The sequence below is a fragment of the Plecotus auritus genome, assembly GCF_963455305.1.
Source record: "Plecotus auritus genome assembly, chromosome: 9".
Classification (NCBI taxonomy): domain Eukaryota; kingdom Metazoa; phylum Chordata; class Mammalia; order Chiroptera; family Vespertilionidae; genus Plecotus; species Plecotus auritus.
In genome coordinates this window covers 112160113-112180907 of record NC_137783.1, presented here as the reverse complement: position 1 = coordinate 112180907, position 20795 = coordinate 112160113, and the positions used below count along the sequence as shown (strand labels likewise).

The 20795-nt window shown below is 40.2% G+C and overlaps 1 protein-coding gene across 2 annotated transcripts in view; it reads left to right on the top strand.

Moving 5' to 3' along the window:
* The window catches only part of NUP98 (nucleoporin 98 and 96 precursor), a 108518-nt gene that overhangs the window by 19878 nt on the left and 67845 nt on the right, over positions 1 to 20795 (top strand). Inside the window, exons 7-10 of one of the 2 annotated variants that reach the window (XM_080688555.1) lie at positions 1564 to 1744; positions 3695 to 3858; positions 13432 to 13569; positions 16343 to 16430. In XM_080688555.1, the coding sequence (XP_080544681.1) occupies positions 1564 to 1744; positions 3695 to 3858; positions 13432 to 13569; positions 16343 to 16430 (571 nt within the window). Of the gene's footprint in view, positions 1 to 1563; positions 1745 to 3694; positions 3859 to 13431; positions 13570 to 16342; positions 16482 to 20795 lie in introns of both variants that reach the window. The other variant, XM_080688554.1, reaches the window with a different exon arrangement.

Genomic DNA, 20795 nt, shown 5'->3' with positions numbered 1-20795 from the left:
GAGATCATCCATGTTGTTAGTTTATTCTTATCCTTTTAAATTGAGATCATCCATGAAGTTAGTTTATTCTTGTTGCTGTGTAGTTCTTCGTACATTTTGATTATTATCCCTGATTGTAGCTGTTGCTTCTTCCTACATCCCAACTGCATTTGCTTTATTGGAGAGTGCAGAAACATCATGACTTGTGAGACAAAACTACTAAACTTTCTTCCTTCTTTCCTTAAATTTTCTGAACTCTCCAGAATCCTTCATCTTTTAATCTGCTGATTTTTACATTTGGAGTGGGAGTAGACAAGATTATTATACTAAATAATAAAAAGCATTGTACTGAAAGAAAGTATTATCCTCAGATCTCTAGTAAGCTGCCTGTTTTTTTTGTTTTTGTTTTTTTAATCCTCACTGGAGGATATGTTTTAATTGATTTTTAAAGAGAGAGAGAGAGAGAGAGAGAGAGAGAGACATCAATCGGTTGCCTCCGGGGATGAAACCCACAACCTTTTGGTGCACAGGACAATGCTTCAACCGAGCCATCCAGCCATGGTGCTACCTGGATCTTTTTTAAAAAAATTAAAAAAAATTTTTTTAATTTATTGATTTCAGAGAGAGAGGAGAGACAGATAGAAATATCAATGATGAGAGGGAATCATCGATCGGCTGCCTCCTGCACACCCCCCACTGGGGATCGAGCCCACATCCTGGCCCTGGCAGGAATCGAACCCAGGACCCTGTAGTCCACAGGCCAGCACTCTATCCACTGAGCCAAACCAGCCAGGGCTACCTGGGTCTTTTTAATAAACTGATCTCACTTCTGTCAGCTACTGTTGTGCAGCCCATTTGCAAAGGGGATGCACTGAATACAGTCTGACAGACCTTCTGGGGTCTTTTTATTACATGGAAATGGAACACTGTTAAATATAATTGAGGTATGTGTACTATGCTGCCTCTTGGCAAACTTAATGATCTTAAGAGTTCATACATGCAAGTGAAAAAATTATAAATAAAATTTCCTTAAAATGGGACAGATGGAACAAAAAAAAAAAAGGAGCGCCTTTTAGCAAAGAGGGCATGCTCATTAGTGATTAGTATGCTGTTAACTTTGTAAAAAGTCTTGACCTTTTATTTTGGAGTTAATGCCACCTGCATGTCTAGTTTTGAATGCAGTAAAATAGAATCGCATATCACACTTATTTCCATCCTTTTCTAGTATTTTTTGTTTGTTTCTGTAGTAGCAGAGTACGCCAACTCTTTTATATTGCCTTTTTGCTGGAAAATGTATGTTGAATAAAATTTTCTATTAAAAAAGTTACTGTTTATAAAGGAAAATTAAGATGGGTTGATTCTTTGGACTGTAGTTTTATGGAAAAAATGGTATAGATTTTAATGTCCATTATAGATTATTGAGGATGTTTTCTGTAATGACAATAAGTTAATGTCATTTGTAGTTTTCTGTTTTCTAGTCATGGTTTTTGTGTGACCATGGAACTTAAATACTAAATTCAGGTGTTAGTGTCCTAAATAAATTTTTGACTGCATAGTAAGATTGGAAATATGTTTTCCCTCTAGGAACTTCGTTTAGAGGATTATCAGGCTAACCGGAAAGGCCCCCAGAACCAGGTGGGAGCAGGTACCACAACTGGCTTGTTTGGGTCTTCTCCGGCCACGTCTAGTGCAACAGGACTCTTCAGCTCCTCCACCACTAATTCAGGCTTTGCATATGGTCAGAACAAAACAGCCTTTGGAACTAGTAAGCAATTGACATCATATTGGGCTATACTGAGGAGGGATAGACAACTGAAAGTAAACCATAACTAAAAATAACATCATAAGTGCTATGAAGAAAAATAATGGGGGAGGGGGGGGAGGCATACAGTTTTAAATGAAGATGGTTAAAAAGGGCTTTACTGATGAAGTAACTTTTTTAAAAAAATATATTTCTTTATTGACTTCAGAGAGGAAGTCAATAAAGAGGGAGAGAGGGATAGAAACATGAATGACGAGAGAGAATCATTGATCAGCTGCCTCCAGCACATCCCCTACTTGGGATTGAGCCTGCAACCCAGGCATGTGCCCTTGGCTGGACTTGAACCCGGGACCCTTCAGTCCGCAGGCTGATGCTCTATCCACTGAGCCAAACCAGCTAGGGCTGAAGTAACATTTTTTGTTGTTAATCCTCACCCAAGTATATTTTTGCATTGATTTTATTTTTTAATATGTTATTGATTTCATAGAGAGGGAGAGTGAATGAGGGAGAGACTCAGAGAAAATCATTGATCAGCTGCCTTCTGCATGTCCCATACAGGGGATCGAACCTACAATCCAGGCATGTGCCCTGACCGGGAATTGAACCATTACCTGGTTCATAGGTCGAAGCTCAACTACTGAGCAAACCGGCCTGTCCATTGATTTTTAGAGAGAGTGGAAGGGAGAGGGAGAGACAGAGAGAAACACATATGTGAGAGAGACACATTGATTGGTTACCTCCCACACACACCCTGACCGGGGGCAGGGATTGAGCCTGTAACCAGGGCCAACGTTATATCCCACTGAGCCAAATCGGCTAGGGCTGATGAGGTAACATTTGAGCAGCCACCTAGCTGAAAAAGGTGAGCCATAAAGCTGTACAGATTTCTGGGGGAAGAACATTCCAGCTAGAGGAAACTATAAATCTAAAAAATCTATGTTTTTGCCAGAGGAAAGACAAGTGCAAGTACTGGGGAATATAGGGACAGAATTTTGAAGGACTTTGTGGGCCAGTGTCAAGACTTGAATTTTTATTTGAGTTGGGAAGCCATGAAAGAGAAGTCATATGATTGTGAGTGAAGGATCTTTCTGGTAGCTGCTATATTAAGAGTGGATTGTAAGGGGACATGGGTGGAAACAAATCAGTTAAAAAAGCTACTGCTCTATCTACATGAGAGATGATGTGGCTTGAATGAGAATGGTGCTGTGGAGATGGTAAGAATGTCAATTTGACTATAGAACTAGTGGGATTTGCTAATAGATTGATTTGATGTGAGGTGTGAAAGAAGTCTAGGATGATTACTAAATTACTTTATAAATATATTTTGCAAAGGTAATACACCTACATGATACAAAGTTTATGAAATAATTTTTAAAAAGTATTTATAACCAAATAGCTTTTCTTTCCCTAAGCCACCAGTTTGCCCCTGGAAAAATAGCAAAAGTTAGACTTTTCATAGATTTCTAGAGGGATCTAGAAACACACCCAAAAAATACACTAATAAACACATTTTAAGTGTCATTTAACATTCTCTTCAGTCTTGGTATTCTGTGATTTCATTTAGCTACATATTCTTTGAGTATTGTCATGTCACAATCCTATGCTGAATATATTGATATAAAGAGAAAGCCTCTGTTCTGAAGAAAAACTTAGTGTAACAGGGTTAAAATGCACACATAGACTTCAAATGTAGCATGCTGTCTTCTAATATAGAAGAAAGTTATGGGCTCAAAAAGGAAGATCACTTGGAGTCCGTATTATTGTAAGAATTAAAGTCTGAAGGAAACCTGGAGTTAGGTGAAAGGATGGAAAATGAAACTTACTCAGTTTGAGTAGGGCAGTAGAGATATGTAATCCATATAATAAGACTGTTGTAGTAACTGGATAATGTGAGGTTCGGGGTTTTTTGCCCTCCATTTATTTTTCCTTTTCTTTATTTCTATTTCCTGAAAGGTACAACTGGATTTGGAACAAATCCAGGTGGTCTCTTTGGCCAACAGAATCAGCAAACTACCAGCCTCTTCAACAAACCATTTGCCCAGGCCACAACCACCCAGAACACTGGCTTTTCCTTTGGTAATACCAGCACCCTAGGACAGCCGAGCACCAACACCATGGTAAGGAAACAGGCCCTTAAATACCAGGTGTACCAGTTAGTAATGCGGATTTTGTAATCAAAGTAAACACTATAATTTTAAGAGAAACATTGAAAGTGCTTTATTCAAAATAATGTCCATCGCTAGCTACACATTTCCCCCATCTTTCAGGTAATTTGTGGATACTGTCCCAATAGAACTTTTCTTGTTTTGAGGCAAATCATTCAGAGACCCAATTTTCCACTTCTTTGTAAATTTTAAAGTGCTGCTTAGAAAGTGCATGTGCCATCGATCAGAACAAGTGGTAATCTGAAGGAGCAAGGTCTGGTGAATACGGCAGGAGGGTTAATACTTCCCAGGCAAGATCTTTTAACGTGTCTTTAACTGGTTTTGAAGTGTGTGATGGTGCGTCATCATGAAGCAAAATTACTTTGCCATGTCTTCTGGAACATTCTGGTCGTTTTACAATTAAAGCATGGTTCAAATTGATTATTTGTTGTTGATAGCGATCAGTATTAATGGTTTCACCTGGTTTTAGAAGCTCATAATACACCACACCTTCCTGATCCCACCAAACGCAGAGCATTGTCTTCTTTCTGAAGCGATTTGGCCTTGCAGTTGATGTTGATGGTTGACCTGGATCAACCCATGATTTTGTGTGTTTGGGATTCTCAAAATAAATCCACTTTTTCTTTTTTTAAAATATATTTCATCTGTTTTTCAGAGAGAGGATGGGAGAGGGATAGAGAGCCAGAAACATCGATGAGAGAGAAACATCAATCAGCTGCCTCCTGCACACTCCACACTGGGTATGTGCCTGCAACCAAGGCACATGCCCCTGACCAGAATCGAACCTGGGACCCTTGAGTCCGAAGGCCAGCACTCTATCCACTGAGCCAAACCGGTCAGGGCTAAATCCACTTTTCATCTCCAGTCACAATTCAATGCAAAAAAGACTTTCTTTCGTGCCATTGAAACAACATTTTACTGATGACTTCTTGGTTCAGTTGATGTGGCACCCATTTCCTTCCTTTAAAATCTTCCCCATTGCTTGTAAACGATCGGAAATTGTTTCTTGAGCAACGTTTACTCTTTCTGCAAGTTATTTTGAGTTTGACACACATCTTTATCCAATAATGCTTGTAATTGTTGGTCTTCAAACTTTTCGGTTGACCTGGATATTCTTTGTTTTTAACATCGAAATCATCATCGCTTTTAAAGCATTTAAACCAGCGTTCACAAGTATCTTGAGATGGAGCATGTTCACCATAAGCTTCCCAAAGTATAAGATAACTTTCAGCAGCACTTTTCTTCAAAATAAAAGTAATGAATTGAAACTTCCTGTAAATGCTCTTTTTGGCACGAAATTCAACATTTTTAAGTGTAAAAATATCTGTGATGCTAACACTTTCAGCAAATTTGACATGAAGTTTTGAAGTTTGTTGTCAATACAACAAAATAGCATACATATCATATCGCATATATATCAACATGTAACTCCATCTATTGAAAAAAATTCGCATTAGTAATTGGAACACCTGGTAATTCCAGGTGTTATTTATAGAGGTAAGTAATGAGGATTTTATCATGTCAAAGCAAGTTCTACCTGTACTGCATTTCTTAAGGATTGATGTATGTAGTAATGGGAAGAGAGCAAAATAGTTGAATAATTAATACCTAGATTCTATTTCAGGCTCTACTCTGTACTCATTGAGAGGCTGTAGAGCAAGTCACTTATCTTTTCTGAGCATATTTTCTTATCACTAAGAGCAGCTGGGTGTGCTACAGTTTGCCACCTGGAACCTACACTTTAGGGCTGTGGTAGGCAAACCACGGTTCACAAGCCACATGCGGCTCTTTGGCCCCTTGAGTGTGGCTCTTCCACAAAATACCACGGCCTGGGCCAGTCTATTTTGAAGAAGTGGCGTTAGAAGAAGTTTAAGTTTTAAAAATTTGGCTCTTAAAAGAAATTTCAATTGTTGTACTGTTGATATTTGGCTCTGTTGATTAATGAGTTTGCCAACCACTGCTTTAGGGCATTGACTCCAGCCATTCTGTAGATTGTAGGAGAAAATAGTTATAAATTACTGGCTGTATTTCAAAATGTTCTTTTAGTTTATTCCCTTAAGCAGAGTCAGGCAAAGAAGTTTAGTTAATTAAAATAAAGGGAGAGCCAGATCTTAGAGCCATATTGGGTAGATGCTGCTTTTGTGTTGAAAGTAAAAGAGAAAGCCATTACATCATTACTAGTTTTTATCTAGGGACTCTTTTAGGGAAGTATATTGTTAAAGGTAATTCAGGGTATGCTTTTTTATTAGAATTCCTGGAATTTACCAGGTCTGTCTCTAATTTTTTTTAATATGTTCAGAGTTTTAGAGATACTCTGCCTGATGAAAAAATAAGTACAGCTAGACCCCCCAAAATCATCAAAATACTTGCAAACCGTAGCAGCATATTAAAAAGGATTATATACCATGACCAAGTGGAAGTTATCCCAGAAACGTTGGTTCAACATATCCTACATAATAAAAGCCTAATATGCTAAGTGTCCAGTTGACCAGTCGGCGTTCAACCAATCAAAGCGTAATATGCTAATGATATGCTAAGGCTGCTCAACCGCTTGCTACGACATGCACTGACCACCAGGGGTCAAATGGTCAGACCGGTAGGTTAGCTTGCTGCTGGGTCCGGCCAATTGGGACTAAGCAAGATGGACCGGACATGCCCTGGAGTCCTCCTGTGGTCCCTCCCCGGCTGGCCAACCTCCCACATCTCTCTCTGGCCCTGATTGTGCACCAGTGAGGTCTCTCAGTCTTGCCTGTGCCCTCTCGCAATCTGGGACCCCCCCTCCAGGGATGTTGGAGAGCAGGTTTCAGCCCGATCCCATAGAGAGAGTGCTGCTGAGCCAGAAGCCGGGCTCATGTTGGCTAGCACAGTGGCAGTGGCGGGAGCCTCTCCTACCTCCGTGGCAGCACTAACGATGTCCCCCTCGACATCCCCCAAGGGCTCCCAGACTGCGAGAGGGTGCAGGCCAGGCTGAGGGATGCCCCCCGAGTGCATGAATTTTGTGCACCAGGCCTTTAGTGACAGTATAATAAGCCATAGAAATAGAATAAACGGCAAAACCCACATGATCACCTCACTAGATGCAGAAAAAGTGTTTGACACAGTTTCACGATATAAACAATCAACAAGGAATAGAAAGGAACCTAGCATAGCCAAAACAGTCCTGAAAAAGAAGAAAGCTTGAAAAATGGGTAGGGGTTCAATTCCTGGTCAGGGCACATGCCTGGGTTGTGGGCTCGATTCTCAGGGGCGAGCAGGAGGCAGCAGATCAATGATGTTTCTCTCCCTCTCCCTTCTCTGAAATCAATACAAATATATTTTTTTTAAAAAGACAGTGTGACACAGGCATAATATTATACACATAGATCAGTGAAATTGAATTGAGAGTCCAGAAATAAACCCTCACATTTATAGACAGTTGACTTTTTCTTTATTGATTAAGGTATTACATATGTGTCCTTATTCTCCCATTGGCCCCCACCTCCCACTCATGCCCTCACCACCCTGGTGTCTGTGTCCATTGGTTAGGCTTATATGCATGCATACAAGTCCTTTGGCTGATCGACAGTTGACTTTCAATAAGAGTACCAAGGTACTGTAGTGAGGAAAAAATAATCTTTTCAACAAATAGTGCTGGGACAGCTAATTTTCCATGTGCAAAAAGAATGAAGTTGTACTCTTTCTTCTCACCATTGTTGTAACTATAAAAATTAACTAAAAATAGCCCTAACTGGTTTGGCTCAGTGGATAGAGCACCGGCTTGCGGACTGAAGCGTCCCAGGTTCAATTCCAGTCAAGGACACAGGTCCAGGTTGTGGGCTCGATCCCCAGTAGGGGGGTTGCAGGAGGCAGCCGATCAATGATTCTCTCTCATCGTTGTTTCTCTCCCTCTCCTTTCCTCTCTGAAATCAATAAAAATAATTAACTAGAAATAGATTAAATTCTTAAATATAAGAGCTAAAATATAAAACTCTTAGAGGAAAAGAAGTTAGGCAATGGTTCCTTAGATTTAACATCAAAAGCAGCAAAAGAAAAAAATCGATTGGGCTTTATCAAAATTAAAAACTTTGAGGATCAAAGGTTTATGAGTACGAAAACAGAAAGAATGCCTGAAGATGGGAGAAAATATTTGCAAGTCATATATCTTATAAATGACTTGCATCTAGAATGTTGCCCAAATTACTTATAGCCCTAGTCGGTTTGGCTCAGTGGATAGAGCGTCGGCTTGCGGACTGAAGGGTCCCAGGTTCGATTTTGGCCAAGGGCACATGCCTGAGTTACGGGCTCAATCTCCAGTGGGGGGGCGTGCAGGAGGCAGCCGATCAATGATTCTTATCATTCATGTTTCTATCTCCCTGTCCCTCTCCCTTTCTCTCTGAAATCAATAAAAATATATTACAAAAAAAAAAGAATGCTTATAATTCAGTAAGAAAACAACTTTTTTAAAGTGCCCAAAGTAAAAAAAAAAAAAAAATGGGCTAAAGACTTGATTAGACTGTTCTGCAAAGATGATATACAAATGGTTAATAAGTAGATGAAAAGATAACATCAGTAGTCATCATGGAAATGCATATCAAAACCACAATGAGATGCCATTTCAAAATGATATCTTACTTTTGGATATAAACAAAAAGACAGTAATAAGTATTTTCAAGAATTTGGAACCCTCATATATGCAACCACTTTGAAAAATAGTTTGGTGCTTCCTAAAAATGTTAAACTGAGTTACCATATATACCATGAATAAATACCAAGTTGTACACCTTGGTATTTCTCCAAGAGAAATGAAAACATAAAAACTTGTATATAGCCCAGCCAGTGTGGTTTGGTGGGTTGAGCATTGTTCCATGTACCAAGAGGTCTCACATGCCCAGGCTGCAGGCCCAATCCCCTGTAGGGGGGCATGCAGGAGGCAGCCGATCGATCTTTCTGTGTCATCGATTTTTCTATCTCTCTCTTTCTCTAAAAAGTCAATAAAAACATTTAAATCAACAAAAGGCTTGTACACAAACTTGTATCATAGCAGCACTTTCATACTAGGCAAAAGGTGGAGAAACCCAAATGTCCATCAATGGATAAATAAGTGTGATATATATGCACATACACTCTCACACACTCACACTCTAGACCAGGGGTGGGCAAACTTTTTGACTCGAGGGCCACAATGGGTTCTTAAACTGGACCGGAGGGCCGGAACAAAAGCATGGATGGAGTGTTTGTGTGAACTAATATAAATTCAAAGTAAAGGAGCGGAGGGGAGAGCAAGAGAACCCTCCGCTCTTTCGGCTCCACGGGCCGGATAGAACAGCCGAACGGGCCGGATCCGGCTCGCAGGCCGTAGTTTGCCCACAGCTGCTCTAGACTATTATTTAACTATAGAGGCCCGTTGCACAAATTCGTGCACGGCTGGAGTCCAACTGGCCCACCCCAATGTGGGCTGATGGGGGTTGGACCGGCGGAGGAAGGGGGCGGGGGCAGAGGCAGAGGGGACATGGGAGGTTGGCCAGCTGGCCCCACCCCTGATGGGTCAGTTGGCCACTGCAGTGGGCATCATAGCGACCAGTCATTCCGGCGTTTTAGTCGCTGGCTTTTTATAAATATAGATAACTAGAGGCCCAGTGCACGAAATCCTGCACGGGTCGGGTCCTTCGGGATAGCCTGCAGGGATCGGGCCTAAACCCAAAGTCCAACGCAGCCTGCAGCTCCTACCTGCTGCTCCTGTTCATCCTGGCCCCACTGTGCCTGCTGCAGGCTCAGAGAGGCCCTCACTGCCACAGCAGCGCTTGCCAGCCATGAGCCCTGCGTCTGGCGCCCTTCCAAAGGGAGTGGCCTGTGTGATCAGGCTGAAACCGACTCTCCAACATTCTCCGAGGCATCCCAGATTTTGAGAGGGCGCAGACCTGGCTGAAGGACCTCACCGGTGCACAATTGGGCTGAGGAGGGACCGCAGGAGGGTTCCAGGGCGTGTCTGGCCCATCTCGCTCAGTCCCGATCGGCCGGACCCCAACAGCAAGCTAACCTACCAGTCAGAGCATCTGCCCCCTGGTGGTCAGTGCATGTCAAAGGAGCGGTTGAGTATCCTTAGCATATTATTAGCATATTATGCTTAGATTGGTTGTTCAGTCTATTTGCATATTATTCTTCTATTAGGATGATATGGGGTGAAGTACTCTGATATATTCTACAACATGGATGGACCTTTACACATGCTAAGTGAATGAAGCCATTCACCAAACACCACATTTTTTATCATTCCTTTATATGAAATGTTCTGGATGGACAAATCCATGGAAACAGAAGGTAGATTAGTGATTGATTATCTAGGAATTGGGAGGGCAGTAACTGCTAATGAGTGTGGGGTTGTTTTTTTAAAATAATATTTTTTTTATTGATTTCAGAGAGAGAGGGAGAGAGATATAAGATAGAAACATCAGTCATTGATCTGCTGCCTCCTGCACTTCCCCTACTGGGGATCGAGCCTGCAAACCAGGCATGTACCCTGACCCGGAATCAAACTCTGACCTCCTGGTTAGTAGGTCGATGCTCAACCATTGAGCCACACCAGCCGGGCCCTGGGGTTTCTTTTTATAGTGATAAAAGTGTTCTAAATTTAGAGAGTGAGATTGTTGCACAAAACAATTAAATAGTCTACTATAAATGAGTAAATTTTATGATATGTAAATTATGTCTCAATGAAACTGTTTAAAAATACTACTTTAAGTTGTCACTTCAACAATGGTCCAGCTAGAGAAACCAAGATGGCGGCATAGGTAAACACCTAAACTGCTGCCTCGCACAACAATATCAAAACTACCACTAAAAGATAAAACAGACACCATCCAGAACCACAGGAAAGCTGGCTGAGTGGAAATTCTACAACTAGAAGAAAAGAGGAAAGCACATTGAGACTCAGAGGAGCTACAAAAGGCTGAGGTACGGAGACTCGCACATGGAGAGGACGGGAGGCTGTGTGCACCGGCAGCTGAGTGCGCAGCTGGCTTTCTAAAGCGGGAGGGAGAAGGAAACTCCCAACTGCACTGAACTCCAGTCCCTGGTGAGACGCTGGGGAACCAGACTCATTCGGGGGGAATCTGGACTGTCAGGAAAAAGAAAGCACACTGAGACTCGGGAGCTGTGGAAGGCAGAGGTCCGGAGGTACACGCGCACAGGGAGGACTGACAGTTGAACGCACGGAAGGCTGAGTGCGCGGCTGGCTTTCTAAAGCAGGAGGGAGACAGAAGCTCCTGACTGCATTGAACTCCAGTTCCGGGCAAGTTTCTGGGAACCCTGACTAATTCAGGGAGAAACTGGACTGTCTGGCAGCGGGCGAAACTCGAGGGCGGCTTTCTCTCAGAGGTGCTTGCAGCAATTACCGAGGGACACTGAGACCCAGGGGCCTCATAGGGCAGGGCTGATGGGAAACCAAGGCTGTCTGCTCCGCCCTAAAACTCTGCCCCATCCAAGCTGAGCACAGAGGCTTTTGCAATTTTGCAAGTCTTGTCTCATAAGAGTGTCTCTAGCACAGAAGTTCTCCCAGCATAGACACAGCTGATCCTCACAGCCAGTTGGCCTGGAGGTCAATTCCTCCCAGTGATACCAACAACAATCAAGACTTAACTACAACAAGGCTGAGCACACAGCCTACAAAGGGGTACACCAAGAGCGTCCACCTCAGGTAACTGAGGTGTCCTAGAGGACACCTACCACACAAAGCTACTCTACCAACTCAGGAAAGCAGCGAAAATGCGGAGAAACAGGTCACAAATGAAGGAAATGGAGGAAAGCAAACGATAGGATATAGAGTTCAAAAACCACGGTTATAAGATTTTTCAAGAATTTCCTAGAAAAGGCCGATAAGTTTAGTGAGACCCTTGAGGATATGGAAAAGGACCAACTAGAAATTAAACATACACTGACTGAAATAAAAAATATTATACAGAGACCTAACAGCAGACTAGAGGACCGCAAGAATCAAGTCAAGGAGTTGAAATACAAAGAAGCAAAAAACACTCAGCCGGAAAAGCAAAAAGCAAAAAGAATCCAAAAATTTGAAGATAGTGTAAGGAGCCTCTGGGACAACCTCAAGTGTACCAACATCTGAATTATGGGGGTGCCAGAAGAAGAGAGAGAGCAGCAAGATACTAAAAACCTATTTGAAGAAATAATGACTGAAAACTTCTCCCACCTGGTGAAAGAAATAGACTTACAAATCCAGGAAGCACACAGAGCCCCAAACAAAAGGAATCCAAAGAGGACCACACCAAGACACATCATAATTAAAATGCCAAGAGCAAAAGACAAAGAGAGAATATTAAAAGCAGCAAGAGAAAAACAGTTAATTACCTAAAAGGGAGCACCCATATGATTATCAGCTGATTTCTCAACAAAAACTATGCAGGCTAGACGGGAGTGGCAGGAAATATTCAAAGTGATGAATAGCAAGAACCTACAACCAAGATTACTCTACCCAGCAAAGCTATCATTCAGTATTGAAGGGCAGATAAAGAGCTTCACAGATAAGAAAAAGCTGAAGGAGTTCATCACCACCAAACCAGTATTATATGAAATGCTGAAAGGTATTCTTTAAGAAGAGGAAGAAGAAAAAATGTAAAGAGAAAAATTATGAACAACAAATACATATCTATCAACAAGCGAACCTAAAAATCAAGTGAATTAAAAACCTGAGGAACAGAATAATCTGGTGAATATAATAGAATCAGGGGCATAGAAAGGGAGTGGACTGATAATTCTCAGGCGGAGAGGGGTATGGGGGGTTCATGAAGAGAATGGACAAAAATCATACACCTATGGATGAGGACAGTGGGGGGGAGGTAAGGGCAGAAGGTGGGGTGGGAAATGGGTAGAGGGGAGCTATGGGGGGAAAAAGGAGAAATAATTGTAATAATCTGAATAAAGATTTATTTAAAAAAAATAAAAATAAAAAAATAAAAATCAAGTGAATAAAAAATCTGATGAACAGAATAAACTGGTGAATATAAAATCAGGGGCATAGAAAGGGAGTGGACTGACAATTCTTGTGAGGGGGGGAGAGGGGTGTGGGAGGTGTAGGAAGAGACTTGAGGACAGTGTGGGGGAGGTAAGGGCAGAGGGTGGGGTGGGAACTGGGTGGAAGGGAGCTATGGGGGAAAAAAAGAGGAACAATTGCAATAATCTGACAAAGATTTATTAAATTTAAAACAAGCAATAGTTTCATTAGTACAGTAATTTTGTAAACTAATGCACAAGTAAAATATTTTAACATTGGATGATACAAGCCTTGCTTATTTGAAATTTGGTTCTGCCACTCAGTAGCTGTGATATATTGGTCAAATTTTGACTGCTCTGAGGTTTATTTTCTTTTGGAAAATGGCCCAGCTTTTTAGGGTTGTTGTGAAGAAATGCTCTATGTAGAGTGTTAAAGAAAGTATTTACCACATAAGCTTTTAAAAAGTCAACTATTACTAATTTAAGAAAGACTCTTAAACTGACTACTGTAGGACATCTTTTAATCTAGGTTACTTTTTGCAGGGTTTATTTGGAGTAACCCAAGCCTCGCAGCCGGGAGGTCTTTTTGGGACAGCTACAAACACCAGCACTGGGACAGCATTTGGAACAGGAACAGGTCTCTTTGGGCAGACCAATACTGGATTTGGTGCTGTTGGTTCGGTGGGTTTTTACATTTGATTATAATATGAAGAGGTGTCTAAATCTGTTAAAGGAATTTCTCAAAAATATTTTACTGTCTTTCAAGTATCTTATTGGGTATATTATATGATTTGATACTGAAAAGTTATTAGGTAACTTTAATAGGTTACTTTTCAAATAGTTCTTTTTTAAACTTTTTACTTCAATGCTTGTGTGCAGTTTACTTTTTTTAAAAAAATATATTTTATTGATTTTTTACAGAGAGGAAGGGAGAAGGATAGAGAGTTAGAAACATCGATGAGAAACATCAATCAGCTGCCTCTTGCACACCCCCTACTGGGGATGTGCCCGCAACCAGGGTACATGCCCTTGACCGGAATCGAACCTGGGACCCTTCAGTCCGCAGGTCGACGCTCTAGCCACTGAGCCAAACCGGTTAGGGCAGTTTACTTCTTTAAAAAAATATATGTTATTGATTTTTTACAGAGAGGAAGGGAGAGAGATAGAGAGTTAGAAACATCGATGAGAGAGAAACATCGATCAGCTGCCTCCTGTACACCCCCTACTGGGGATGTACCCATAACCAAGGTACATGCCCTTGACCGGAACCTGGGACCTTTCATTCCCCAGGCTGACACTCTATCCACTGAGCCAAACCAGTCAGGGCTGCAGTTTACTTTTGATAGCAAACTACCCTCTAATTTTTTAATTTAAATTGTTGAGTCTAAATTGAGATGCTTTCATTCTTAAATTGGGTAATTTTTAACTTTTTGTTCTGACCTGTTTTATGTGACAAGTGGATATGATATTTGAGAATTAAATATTTTTGGTATTGATAAAATTGTTAATTGTTGTGCCGAAACCGGTTTGGCTCAGTGGATAGAGCGTCGGCCTGCGGACTCAAGGGTCCCGGGTTCGATTCTGGTCAAGGGCATGTACCTTGGTTGCGGGCACATCCCCAGTGGGGGGTGTGCAGGAGGCAGCTGATCGATCTTTCTCTCTCATCGATGTTTCTAGCTCTCTACCCCTCTCCCTTCCTCTCTGTAAAATATCAATAAAATATATTTTTTTAAAAAATTGTTAATTGTTGGTGTTTTTACAGTTCTCATGTTGCTGGAGGCTTAACTGAATTATTTTTCTTGTTAAGTTATTTAAGTAAATTATAATTTTAGAATGTGCTTCACCTAAAAACAATAGTAAATTCTTGATTACCACTTAAACTGTATGAGAATCAGTATGAAGCAGTCAATCTGTATTATACCCATTATAAAAAGCTTTAAACATATAGTGTGGGTAATTTTTTAAAAATCTCTAAAACATGTATTTCTGATTTTATAGAGATTGGAATCTGTTATTTCTTAACTTTGTTTGGTTAGCTAGTTGATGTAAGAAATTGTGAAAATTATATAATGCCTCCGAAAGTTATTTTTAAATAACCTTATTGAGATATAATCTATGTACCATACAATTTACCCTCTTAAAGTTTACAATTCAGTGGCTTTTATTCTAGTCACCGAATGTGAAACTATCACCACAGTCAATTTTAGAACATATTTATCACCCTAAAAAGGAACCTCATACTCATCACTTCTCATTGCCGCCAGTTACCTCAGGCCTGCTTTCTGTCTGTGAATTTTTTTTTTTTAATATATTTTATTGATTTTTTACAGAGAGGAAGAGAGAGGGATAGAGAGTTAGAAACATCGATGAGAGACATCGATCAGCTGCCTCCTGCACGCCCCCTACTGGGGATGTGCTGGCAACCCAGGTACATGCCCTTGACCGGAATCGAACCTGGAACCCTTCAGTCCGCAGGCCGACGCTCTATCCACTGAGCCAAACCAGTTAGGGCTCTGTCTGTGAATTTACCTATTTTGGTCATTTCATATAATGGAATCATATAATGTGACATTTCTTTCGCTTAATGTTTTGAAGGTTCACTTAAAGAATGCTTAAATTTTTTATTGTAATTGTTTCTACTGTCTAATTAAATACATGATACATTTCTGTTACCAGGTTAAAAAAATATATTTGATTCCTGTATTATTTTTTTTTGCCTCTCTGAAATCTTGTGATGCTGAGGGGTTTCCATTAACTTCTGAGGCTGTATGCATAATGTCAATGTTGCTCAGACTAGTTTACTTTTCTGCTAGTCTTTCTTTTTTTAATATATATTTTTTAAAATATTTTTTTATTAATTTTAGAGAGGAAAGAGGAGGGAGAGAGAGATAGAAACATCGATGATGAGAGACAATCATTGATCAGTTGCCTCCCGCATGCCCCCCCACTGGGGATCGAGCCCACAACCCAGGCATGTGCTCTTAACCGGAATCGAACCTAAGACCTTTCAGTCCACCGACTGACTCTCTATCCACTGAGCCAAACCAGCTAGGGCTCTGCCAGTCTTTATTCATCCTCCTTTTATCTTTTTTTTAAAAAATATATTTTTATTGATTTCAGAGAGGAAGGGAGACGGAGAGAGATAGAAACATCAATAATGAAAGAGAACCATGGATCTGCTGCCTCCTGCACGCCACCCACCCACCCCCCACCCCCCACCCCACTGGGAATCCAGCCCACAACTCGGGCATGTGCCCTTGACCGGAATTGAACCCAGGACCCTTCAGTCTGTAATCCAACGCTCTATCCACTGAGCCCAAAACAGCTCCTTTTATCTTTTTTATAAAAATAATGGTTTCTCTCCTTTACTTCACACCCAATCCCGCATACCCGAGTTATCCTCTATTTACTGTTTTTTATACTAAAATTTTTTCCTATATTCTGTTCTTTTTAGACCCTGTTTGGCAATAACAAGCTTACTACATTTGGAACCAGCACAACCAGTGCTCCTTCATTTGGTACAACCAGTGGCGGGCTCTTTGGTAACAAACCAACCCTGACTTTAGGAACCAATACAAACACTTCCAATTTTGGTACATATAAAAAGCAGGTTTGGCTCTCTTAAAGTTACACTGACTATACCACACATCATTCTCCTGATTCATATGATTGGGAATATTTAAAAATTCTCAGGTAAGCCATAGCTCGATGTCAGTATAAGAGGGAAAGATTTAAAATCATGGGCATGGGTTGAGATACCAGAGATATTCAATTGCCTTTCCTCATTCATATATGTTTGAACATTCTACTTTGGATAAAATGGGCCATTCAGCACATGCAGCAGTACTTTGCAGAAAGTTGGTTCTCTAATGGAGATAGATTTTTTTCAAAATTAGGACACATCATTTTCTTTGGATTAATTTTTTTTTTTTAATATATTTTATTGATATTTCACAGAGAGGAAGGGAGAGGGATAGAGAGCTAGAAACATCGATGAGAGAGAAACATCGATCAGCTGCCTCCTGCACACCCCCCACTGGGGATGTGCCCGCAACCAAGGTACATGCCCCTGACCGGAATCGAACCCGGGACCTTTCAGTCCGCAGGCCAACGCTCTATCCACTGAGCCAAACCGGTTTCGGCTGGATTAATTTTTTAAATCAGTAGTTGAGAAACCACAAATGAAACAAACTTGGTTGAGATAATACATTCTGTTAGGCCAGGTTTCAAACAGGGAAGTAGTGCATAGAAACAAGAATTTCGTGATTCTTGTTTTAAATGTTTTTTTTTTTTTTTTATTTTTTGAGATTTGATGATTTGAGTCCTTTTTGATATTGTGGATTTTTAGTTATAGTTGCAAAAAGCTTTATTTTTTATTACATGTTCATTGTAAAAGATTCTGAAAATTCAAATAAGATTGAACAATAATTGACAAAACAAACCCTAAACTATTCTTTGGAAAAATTAAAACCCGTTTAAAGGAAACATTATACAATATTATGTTAAATGCCTACCATAACTATCAAATTAAATTTTCAAACAAATTCAACATTATTGTGTTAAATCAGATAATGGAAAGTTCATTTTATCACCAAATGAAATAGTGGTTTAAATATTTGCTAAGGATTTCAGATACATCATTAGGTGCTGGATATCTAGTGGGACATTAATGCAAAGAACATGGTTATTTGCCATAGATCAGTAGTCACATAGTTTTTCAGTGAGTTTTTAAAAAAATTGATTTCAGAGAGGAACGGAGAAACATCAATGTGAGAAACATTAATCAGTTGCCTCCCTTACACACTCTGAATGGGAATTGAACTCACCGCCTTTTGGTTTATGATACGACACTCCAACCAACTCAGCCACACCAGCCAGGGCTCAGTGAGTTTTTAAATGATCTTGTAACATATTGGAGAAAGGGACTATCTTAATCGTCCATTAAAAGGTTATATGTTTTCACAGAAATATGAACTATGTGAAGTAGATAGGTCCTTGTCAGGTACCAATTCCAATATTTATATATTTTGTAACTCCTTTTGCTTGATCGCTCCTAGTAATGATTATCATTCCATCTATAATTCTTTTTGGTTGTACTTTATGAAAGAAAGGTTTTGAAGCATTGGACTTGGTTAACATGGGCATCTATTTTGTGTACTTGTTTTTATCTACAGAATTAAGATGGGAAAGATACTTAAGCATTAAATCAGTGCTTTTCCACCTTTTTTTTTTTAAGTCACTATCACTTTTCCCCAAGGAGCCATTCAAGACCATTTTAGCCCTCCCAAGAACCACTTTTGCTCCCTTTGAAAATGCATATATATTTTTTTAATTATTGGATGGTTTTATTTATTTTTAAAAAATATTTTTATTGATTTCAGAAAGGGAGGGAGAGAGAGATAGAAACATCAATGATGAGAGAGAACCATTGATTGGCTGCCTCCTGAACGCCCCCTATTGCAGATCGTTGCTGCAACCCAGGCCTGTGCCCCTGATGGGAATTGAACCCAGGACCTTCAGTCCGCAGGCTGACACTCTATTCATTGAGCCAAACCAGCTAGCAGGGGTGGGCAAACTTTTTGACTCGAGGGCCACAATGGGTTCTTAAACTGGACCAGAGGGCCGGAACAAAAGCATGGATGGAGTGTTTGTGTGAACTAATATAAATTCAAAGTAAAGGAGCGGAGGGGAGAGCAAGAGAACCCTCCGCTCTTTCGGCTCCACGGGCCGGATAGAACAGCCGAACGGGCTGGATTCGGCCCGCAGGCCGTAGTTTGCCCACGGCTGAGCTAGGGTCATATTTTTTTCTGTAGCACAAAATCAAATGTTACTTCTATCTGACTTAGTGTTTGTGTAGGCTATACTTGATAAAATAGGCTAGACTTCTGAAATGTATTTGATGTTATTCCAAGATTGCAGATTTTGGGTTTATTTGGAGATACTTTGTTTTTACTCATGTTCAGTGATTTGAAAATGGAAGGTCTCATCATTATCTGATGTGTCCCAGCAGCTTACATGCTGAATTTGAATTGCCCTTTTTTAAAAAAAAATCCCTAATGTTGATCGAATGCCTGGCAGTTAGTAGGTGCTCACTAAAAGTTTGTTAAATGAATTAAAGAATGAATAATTGGGGCCCTAAGAGGAAGGATTCCCTGTAATTTATAAGTCAGATGGAGGTTGCAGGGCGGCAAGTTTTGTTATACTCTTGGAGGAACTTACTTCAGTATTGTCCTCAAGAGATTCAGGTCTAAATAAAGCTTTCTTTGATTTTCCTATTTTCTTGGGAAGTTGTCAACTTTGATTTTGTGGGCAGAGATAATCATGTGATTTAGAAATAAGTCCTATAACAAATCTGGAAATGGAATAAGGTTATGCCAAGATTTGGGGCCATCATTATGTCATTGTCATTTACACGCTATTCAGTATGGGATTGTGATTAATCCACACTGTTAAAGGTTGGGATACCTGCTACAATTAATTGGTGTTGCCAGATCTTTCAGTTATTCTTTAGAGTTTTCAGCTCATTTTCTTGGTAAATAATTATGGACAAGTTTAAGTGACTCTATGATAATGTCTGAATTTCTGAATGAATGGAATAGATTTAAAGAGGATGAAGATCCTTTGGGTATTGATAAGATGGTGCTTAGCAATAAATCAGTGCCTCTTCTATGCTGCTTTTGTATACAAATAGCTCCTTTAACTGTCCTAGACATCTTTTTTAAGCTTATTTTTATAAAAAATTGATTTGAGAGAAGCATCAATTTGTTGTTCCACTTATTTATGCATTCATTGGTTGCTTCTTATATGTGCTCTGATCAGGGATCGAACCTATAATGTTGGCATATTGGGACAACCCTCTAACCAATTGTGCTACCTGGCCAGGGCTAAGCTGATTTTTTAAGGTATAATTATATTAGTTTCAAATATACAACATAATGATTCAATATTTATATGTATTGGGAAATGATCACCACAGTAAGTCCAGTTAATACCTGTCACCATACATAGTTACAAATTTTCTTTTTCTTGTGATGAAAACTTTTATGATTTACTCTTTTTTTATATATATATTTTATTGATTTTTTTACAGAGAGGAAGTTGAGAGGGATAGAAAGTTAGAAACATTGATGAGAGAGAAACATCTATCAGCTGCCTCCAGCACCCGCCTCCCCACTGGGGATGTGCCCACAACCAAGGTACATGCCCTTGACTGGAATCGAACCTGGGACCACTCAGTCCGCAGGCCGACGCTCTATTTACTGAGCCAAACCAGCTAGGGCTGTGATTTACTTTCTTAGCAACTTTCAAATATGCAATACAGTATTATTAACTTTTGTCACTATGCTGTACATTATATCCATATGACTTATAACCAGAAGTTTGCAGTTTTTGAAACCCCCCATTTACCTATTCCCCCACCTCTAGCAACCACTGATCTGTTCCCTATCTATGAGTTCATTTTTTTAGGTTCTACATATAAGTGAGACCATGTTGCATTTGTATTTTTCTGTCTGACTTGACTTTTTTCACTTACCATAATGCCCCCAAATTTTATCTTGTTGTTGATGACCAGATTTTATTGTATTTTTATCTCAATAATATTCTGTCTATATGTATATACATATATATACACACACATATGTGTGTGTGTGTATGTGTGTGTATATATTTTTTTTATTTTTATTTTTTTTACATGAAAGCCTAAGTGACCATTCTACTGGTAGCTATGACATGCACTGACCACCAAGGGGCAGATGCTCTGACCAGTAGGTTAGCTTGCTGCTGGGGTCCAGCTGATCGGGACTGGGTCAGATGGGCCAGACATGCCCTGGAGCCCTCCCACAGTCCCTCCCCGGCCCCAGTCATGCACCGGTGGGGTCCCTCGGCCTGACCTGTGCCCTCTCTCA